Below are 8,673 nucleotides of genomic sequence, written 5' to 3'. Positions count from 1 at the left end.
TGTTTTTTTTCTTTTTGCAACCCTATTTTATTATGCGGTATATCTACATATAAACTATCGGTTTATCCCATGAGACCTTAAAAAATCACCGAACTCGTTAGACAGATATTCTCCCTCTCCATCTGACCTCAAGCACTTAACCTTCAAGCTTGTTTTTGTTTCAACGACAACCTTGAAATTTTTAAAGTACTCAAACACTTCACTCTTTTTCTTCATAAAATATACCTAGATTTTTCTAGAGCAATCATCAATAAACTTATTAAAATACTTACTACCACCAAGGGATACATTCTAGATGGGTCCCAAAACATCTGTATGCACGACATCAAGTATATTTCTACTTACATCTCTATCATGAAAAAATCATTGCCTTCTTACGTGCTTTCTAAATGGACATGTCTCATATACTTTAAGTAATTCTGTAACTTTAAATATATACAAACTTGTAACTAACCCTTTCGATTGCATTAATTTCAATCTTTGTAGATTTACATATCTAATGCATTTGTGTCATATTTCAATGGCTGCAACCATACCTTTGCCTTTAGCATATATAGCAACATTTATAGCATAAATTCTAGCATTCAAAGTAAACATGTGACTAACTTTACTTCCTTTTGCAACCAACTTACACTTACTATTAAAGTTTTCAACAAAATAACCCTTTGTATTAAATCTAATCTATAGCCCTTACTCTACCATTTGACCACAAATTCTTTGTAATAGATGGCATATGTAAAATATCTAACAAACACTTTGACTAACCATTATACAAGGATAAGAAAATTTTTCTAGTATGTGAAATCAGATGACATGAATAATCACCTCTCTCTATATAGCCTAGACTTTGTAAATCATGCATCTCTCCAAATCGTTCACCATGTCTGGTCATATGATTAGATGCACTTGAATTGGCATACCATACATCATCACACATTCCCTTTCGTATAATAGCATTCATCATATGTTGCATGATAAACAAATGCTCATTTTTGTCTTCATTCTGTCTTGGAGATTATGCATAATTTCCTTGTTGCAACTTGCAACTATGAATGGCATTCTTCTTATCAAAACAATGGGCTGCAATATGATATATTCTTCCATGACAATGACAAACAATACTAGACTCATTAAAATCCATATTCTACTATCCACCTCTTTCTCTAGAGTTCCCCCTACCTTTAAAATTAACATGGCCTCCCAAAATCTACGTATCACTAAACAATTGATTTAACATGTTTTGCTAGTTACTACCCGTACGACCCATACCACGACCTCTTGAAGAGGATGTGTCACATCCCCTTCCTGAACTTGAGTAAAAAACTTAACCTACTCACCACTTCTTTCAAATGATTCACCCTGTACGTTGATCTCTTTAGTGATCATGAGAGAGACCAACTTGTCAAATTTTGAAAATAGCTTCTATACATATACAGAAGTAACAAAGAATTTCCAAGTATTCTCATTATTAGGGCCATCCAAAGTAGATAAAACCAAATTATCATCATCGGATATTGCATCAATAAAACTACTTGGGCATCTACAATGCTCCTCACCTTTAAAACATACTCTCATTTATAGACGTCTTTCCTTTTTTCAATGTATTCAACTCTTGCTTGTTAAGCTGAATATTACATGCCTTTACATTTATTGAAAACATATTCTCGAAGGTTTTCCAAGCTACATGTAAACTTTATGTATTTCTAATATACCCCAACATAGTGTTACTAAGACTAAAGATAGCTAATACGTCACCTTTTTATCTTTTGTATTCCATTATTTTCATGCCTTTAATTCTTCTATAATCAGAGGATACCTTAGCTTTTGGTTCTTCACCTAAAATAAACTTGATGAGGCCTTTTCCAATAAGAAGGTCCATCCACATGAAACTTACATGATGGGTAATTGTTATTATTTATCTTCTCAATAGTTGAATTTTGACTGTTCTCGATCATTATGACACAACTAAGTACCAAACAACAAGCAAAACTTCTACAACTCTTCAAAAAATATACACAATATCGTGAGGAGACTTACTTGAGCTACTACACCAAGCACATACACTTCACACAAGAGGAAGCTTACTTAAGAACACAAGAAAAGAGATGAAGACCAAAATGTTTTCTTGCTAGTTTTTTTTCTTTCTTCCTTATACAATACAATGTACACAGAGTATAGATAAGATACAATATTCAAAAAATTTGCCTACTAAGTCAAACAATACATAACTAACTATACTGATTAACTGGTGCTATAACTATGCCAACTTTAGATAGGTATAACAAACCAAATATGATAAGTCACTGGCTATGTGAGGATCATAATGACCATCAACATGCAAAGTGTAGATGTGCGGACCTATCTAACCAAGTGGTCCATCATCAATGTTCGCACGTGTTGAGCTTGCTATCTCAACATAACTGTCCAAGAGTAATTTGTAAAGTTGTACTTTCAAGTTTTTGAATTTATTATTTACTCTGAATTCTTTTAAATCAAGTCATTTACCATGCTATCCAAGAAGGAAGACTAGTTTCAATGCCTATCTTTTATGCCAATTAGATAGAACTTTTTAGGAGAGAACTAAAGTAATGGTCTTTGCATTTGCATTATCTCAAGAGAATTTGGAGAGTGAAGGAAAAAATGTGTACAAGGACACACACATACACATACACAAAGAGAGAGTCGGTTGGAAAGACATTGACAATGGTAGTTCTCCATCTATCAAAGGGACATGCTGATATAGAAAGGTTTCATCGAATAGTGCCTAAAAACCTTAATGCCCCTTTAACACATGCACTAAAGACAAGCTTCCCCTCTCAAGGTAAAACTTAAGGTTGAAAATCTATTATTATGGGTGTCTTTCCCATCGAAAACCCATACATTTATGTATCATGATCCCTTAAAGCATCACAATTGCTCACCTCAACACTCATTTTACCTCGTTCAATAGAGCATCATGCTTGCTCACCCCAATATCCCAAGTAGCTACCCTACTCCTTAACACATTCACACTTAAAACTCTCCATATCCTCTACACCTTTGACAATAGTCTTGCGCTATGGTTTAACTTTCAAACTTTCTTGCTAAACTAAAACTAAAATGCATGTAAAAGTGTTTCATCACCTTTGCAATCATTGCAAATCTTTGGATAGCTCATAACACCCTTGGTTCATTGTCTTGGTTCTATTAGGACAAATCTCCTTGCGTTACAAAAATAAGACACCATCGCTCTTGCGAACCTAATAGGCCCTCAAGTAGCACTTCATCGCATCTGGTCCAATGCCTTGATCTCGAGTTGAGTCAAGAAACTTGCTTTCAACTACCTTAGGAACTCATTTTGGGCATGAGAGGGGGTGTTAAGCTACTCAAATTTAGCTTACAAGGTGAACTCATTTTTCTGCTAAATTCACTTGGCTCTCATAAAAATTCTTTGATTAAATTGGATTAGAACAATTAGCTAGACCTTTCGTAGGCTCAAAAAGTTCTACAAAAGGGAATCATTGTTCGTTGGTGCCAGCTTTCCTACCTCTCCTTGATGCCATCATTAGAACCATCATCTTCTCATTGCCCTCATCAATCTATTGCCACCTTGTTGTCCTCTACCTCTGTACCTCTAGGTACTGCCACCCTGCTGCTACATGACCTCCCCCGCCATCAACAACCTGCCCCTGCTGCTATCATCATCAAGACTGCACATTTTCAATTGTGTTTCAGCCCCTACTGCTGCATATCAGATCAAGCAACCCCCCTCCATCCTTGGCATTGCTGCATTAGACTAATCTCTGCTGTCACATCAAGCTGCCACAATGCAACTATGATGCTCTGCTCGACAAGATAAAAGAGATCAGATCAGGCATTGGTGGCTTTGCACTTGGGATCTGCTCTAGAGGAAGACCTTTTGCTTGACAGTCTCTTAGTTCCTCACATATCTTGCCAGACATCACTGGTGTCACACTGAGAGAGAGAGAGAGAGAGAGAGAGAGAGAGAAAATTTTGGTCCAACAAGATTGAAACAAGATCTAACTACAAAAAGATAATATTAATCAAAGGAATGATCAATTGGTATCTTAATAGTGATGGATAACAAATTTATGTCAGCCCAAGTAAGATGAGTCAATAGCAGACTTTATTTGATAAGCAAACATGACATGCAAATCATGTCTTAGTAAGTGTCACAATTTGAATATAATACGTAATGATGCATACTTTTACAACCTAAAACTTAAGAAACATTCTGTTCATAAAAAACTATTGTGCTTAAAATGTAACCCTTCTATTTGTCATTGGAGGATAACATATACAGCCCCCCTGTCTTTAGATCAATGAAGCACCAGCTTGACCTTGAATCAGTCCATTGCGTATTTGCTCAGCTACATCACGTACCGCACCCGGGCCATGAGGGATAAAAACTGTAGAAGATTTTGAAGTGGCCCCAATTTCCTTCATTGTGTCAAAATATTGGGTCACCAAAACCATGTCCATTACATCCTTTGCTGTAGTGCCTGGCACGTTTTCAGAGAAGGCAAGAACACTCTCTTTTAAGCCATCGACAATAGCTTGACGCTGTCGAGCAATACCAAGACCAGATAGATATTTAGATTCAGCATCAGCCTCAGCTCGCTTCACTTGCAAGATTTTCTCAGCCTCTGCTTTCTCTTGTGTTGCCAGTCGGATTCTCGAAGCTAAGGTAAGTACAAGTTAAATTAGACATCTAAGAAAGGATACATGAAAGTGAAGAGAGGAGAGGGGGAAAAGAGAAGACAAACCTGCATTGATCTCATTCATTGCTCGCTTAACGGTCTCATCCGGAATGATGTCAACAATCAATGTCTGAACTATCTCAAAACCATAGTTGCACATTGCCTGCCAAAATGAAGTCTCTCAATATGTCTTATTGCAAGCACGTTACTCACAAGGATGTAGTTCATGCAAAGGCCATGCCTATTGTCCCTAAAAGCATGACTGTATCATGCTGATTATGTAGTTTTGAGACATTGCATGATCAGTTGTATCTCAATGAACTTAAGAAATGAGCCTCCCTTTCTTACAGTGCCTGAAAGTCCTTACACGATTCCATTACTAGCCTCCAGTTCTCAAATCTACGAAACTTTCACAAGTTGCAATGTCCTATACCTTCTCAAGCTCATCAGCTACTGATTTTGCCACTTCATTCTTCTGCTCAAATACATCATCCAGATTCATCTTTGGCACAGTAGCCCTCACAACTGCAATACATATAAAAAATAAGTCTTCAAAAACATCTAGTAAGGAGCCAATCACTACTGCAGTGCAAGATATGCACTCGGTATCATATGCAAAGAACTGCTTTCAATTCAGTGACTTGATCGACCATCGAATACATAGGCTTGAATCTGTTCGCGTGGATTAGTTAGCGTGTAAAATGCATCTCTTGCACTCTCCTGTAGTGCTCTATATTGTACAGACGCCACGATATTGACGAACACATTGTCCTGCAAAAATATTTACCGACAAGAATGTCTCATAGGATCACATAGAGCATGCTACAGAAGAAAGCTGTGCATGACTAGGTGCAAGGATCGTCTTTCAGCACACCTTGGTTTTTGTTTCACATCTGACATCAAGTTGCTGGATCCGCAGGGACAAGGTTCCAACAACATAGCTCCCAAAACACCAGTCCACGCAATGACACCCAGGTTCAAGAATTGATTCGAACTTTCCCCATCGTTCCTTGACACCAAGAGTGGCCTGGTCAACTTGCATACATCCACATATTTGACCCATGTAAAGAATTCCTGTTATCGACAAGGAAAAGAGCAATTACTGAGCTATATTGTGGTAAAGGAGCAAATACAGGGTCTCAATACAAACAACAGTATTGGTGAGGGCATGATTTGCCATTATCAATGCTGTCCATCTTGAAGTGTTGCAATCTGGATCAGATGCACTAAAATGAAATTCAACTCTGGAGGACAATTCCCGGATATTGGATGCAGTAAAAGACGATGCGATGCTTTTGAGGGCACTTCTTTGATGGACTGCTACACGATTTTGCTTCCAAAAAGTTGTGAAAAAACTAGGAATTTTCACAAGACGTGACTAAACTGGGGAATTAATCAGAGATTACTAAACCAAGAAATTCATTAGACACGACTGAACTACAAAATTCTGCCATAATTCCATACAAATGATCCCTCTCGAAAGGGCAACAAGAATCAAAGGACGAAATGACGAAGAGAATACCTGGTGCTGTTTGTATTGGCAGCACAGACAGACAGACTGACAGAGAGAGAGAGAGAGAGAGAGAGAGAGAGAGAGAGAGGGGGAAGGAGGGAGAGAGAGAGAGAGAGAGAGCCTGACAGAGGATTTCAAACAGGCAGATTTATCGACGAACCCTCGGCCCAATCGAAGTCTTTCGCCTATATAGGCAAAGAGGGGGGGGATTATACGAAGAAGCCTTCACCCAATCGTAGTCTTTCGCTTACACAAGGTAAAGACGTGGGTTTCTCAGCAAGGACTAAATTTGGCGTGATGCCTATTATTTCATGCGACTGCCAAGTTTATTAGAATGCCTTTCATTTGTCTAAATAAGTCTATAATTATCCAGAAATCTAAGCATATTATACATTGTTATCTCTTGTGGCCGGCAACGAGCTACAGCACTTTGCGCGGTTGGCATCATTGCGATCTTCCTTTTTTTTTGAAAGCTCATTGCACACACAAATATATGAATTTCAAGATTTAAATGTTCCAAAGAAAGCAAGGTGAGTTACCATTCCCACAACCCAGCTCTAAGACTTGTTTCAATTAGTCGTTTGCATGTTCATGACATTGTACATGTTCTCTCAAAAAAAAAATGGCAAAGTACACATCGACGATCGATGTCATAGACATATAGAACAATTGAAAGGTGAATGTGCATTTGGCGAAAGCACTGAGCAGTTTACTATAGCATAGCCAATGGAGGCCCAAGCTAAAAGTACACCAATCATTATAAAACCATTCAATATAGTTTTCTTTTTTGCAAAGGGGCTTTGTTAGAGAGCATGAGAGCATTGATGACATTGTATAGCGATGATGCTCCCATGTTGTTTCTACATGAACAATTACAATTATCACACCCTCTAAACGTGATTTTACCTGAAACAAACACATTAATCACATATCAATGGACACTTGTATCAAAGAAAAATTGAAATGAAATAGAAAATGTAGTTACAATCACTTAAATTAAAAGAAGGTGTTCAAATCTTAGCTCCATCAACACAATAACGTTAAGGTGCATTTAATGCACCCTAACCAAGCATGAAAGATCCATGCATTCATGATGCTCCCAAGATCATGGGATGTACAAAGAATGTCTTTTTTGAATCAAGAATGCATTCAATGGGGCAAAAACGTAAAAACACTAGACATAAGTCCCATATTGAATCTCCATGAATGCTGCACTGGAAGAATCCAAGTATGAGAGTGTCGGCATACGCTCGATAACGCGAGCAAGGCTCCTGCGCATTATGGGATCTGACAATACAGAGGTGTATTGTTCCTAGAGACACAATTGAGTTCTTGACGACGGGTAATATGTATAGACGAGGGTAGATATTTGAAGAAGCCAATGGAAAGAGTTGAGATATTGAGCATCGCAAGGAGTGAAAAACTAAGCAATATATATCAAATTAAAGAAAGCACACTCTATATACGAACATGTTTGAAAACATTGAACTCACCTCAAGCAAAGCTAGATGAAAATTATCATTGCATAATGCATCAATCTAAAGTTCATTTTTAAGGACAACATGCAATCCAACTTAATATTAAATAATAACTCTATTTTGTCAAATCAATAACAAAACATATACATAGAGAAAAACTTACGTAAAATTTTTAAAGAACACCAGTATTTTCACAAATTAACATCAATTTTGCTAAGTTGATTTGTTGAGAATTTTCAAAATTAGAAATGCCAACACGTGCATTTGCAAAAACCCACATCATACAGATCTCCCTAAAATGAGTGGAGTCAATTTCAATCTCCACTGAGCCCACAATGGAATGCCAATCCACAATAGAGAGATATTCCCAAACATTTGTGATGAGCTAATTCCATTGCTTAATTTGCTTGGAGTCGCTGACTCATTAGTGTCAACATGCCATTAAACCTAGCAATAGACAATTTTAAAGATGAAACTTCATTCTTCAAAAGCATAACTTGCTCAATATTCTCCTCATTGGCCAAAGTGTTTGTCGCACTATATCTAATCCCCTTAAATCATGTCTCTCTCTCTTCAACATGCTATCCACCAATCGTCTTGTTTCATACACCTCCTCTACTGCACCTTTTGTATTTCCTTTGAGAGGGATTGCATGAGTTGCCCAAATTGACTTGTTAGTTTCTCAACTTTAGCATCAATTTTTCAAAAACATCATGCGGAAGAAGAACTGCTCATTGTCTCCATAGTCCTTAGACGCTTAGGGTTGTAATGATGCACATCTTATCCCACCTCATCTATTGGTCGTGGGAGCGGCATGCCCTTCCATTGTTACAAAAGATTTGGACCTAAGGAACAAGCACATACAACATTTTCAAATACATCTTACAACAACACGTTCTTAGTGTTACACAAAGAAGCCATGTAGGGTTCCAAACACTGAAATGTTTAAGAAACTCAAGGTTGAGATCAACACATATCCTAT

The 8,673-nt window shown here is 37.4% G+C and overlaps 1 protein-coding gene across 2 annotated transcripts; it reads right to left on the bottom strand.

Moving 5' to 3' along the window:
* Positions 1-4,109: 4,109 nt before the first annotated feature.
* On the bottom strand, positions 4,110-6,496 carry LOC148033674 (hypersensitive-induced response protein 1-like). 2 transcript variants are annotated; one of them, XM_087681614.1, is made up of 6 exons: positions 6,223-6,496; positions 5,575-5,774; positions 5,351-5,471; positions 5,134-5,225; positions 4,767-4,863; positions 4,110-4,682 (listed from the first exon to the last, which is right to left on the bottom strand). In XM_087681614.1, the coding sequence occupies exons 2-6, from the start codon at positions 5,761-5,763 to the stop codon at positions 4,315-4,317; spliced, it is 867 nt and encodes a 288-aa protein (XP_087537740.1). In that variant the 5' UTR covers positions 5,764-5,774; positions 6,223-6,496; the 3' UTR covers positions 4,110-4,314. The 2 variants fall into 2 exon arrangements, with proteins under 2 accessions (XP_087537740.1, XP_087537741.1); XM_087681615.1 differs by having other exon boundaries at positions 6,340-6,487.
* Positions 6,497-8,673: the final 2,177 nt, after the last annotated feature.

This window comes from Lygodium microphyllum, chromosome 7 (genome assembly GCF_053477565.2).
Source record: "Lygodium microphyllum isolate KBCC chromosome 7, Lygodium_microphyllum_v1.1.10, whole genome shotgun sequence".
In the NCBI taxonomy this organism is placed as follows: Eukaryota; Viridiplantae; Streptophyta; class Polypodiopsida; order Schizaeales; family Lygodiaceae; genus Lygodium; species Lygodium microphyllum.
This window is presented reverse-complemented; position numbering and strand designations above follow the sequence as displayed.

Bases quoted from the DNA above. Each gene is read 5' to 3' on its own strand.
- LOC148033674 (XM_087681614.1), bottom strand. From the start codon at position 5,763: ATGGGTCAAATATGTGGATGTATGCAAGTTGACCAGGCCACTCTTGGT. The intron at 5,226-5,350 runs GTCGATCAAGTC...TATGTATTGCAG, and splicing joins TCAAGCCTATGTATTCGATG to TTGTGAGGGCTACTGTGCCA. The intron at 4,683-4,766 runs GTTTGTCTTCTC...TACTTACCTTAG, and splicing joins AATGAATGAGATCAATGCAG to CTTCGAGAATCCGACTGGCA.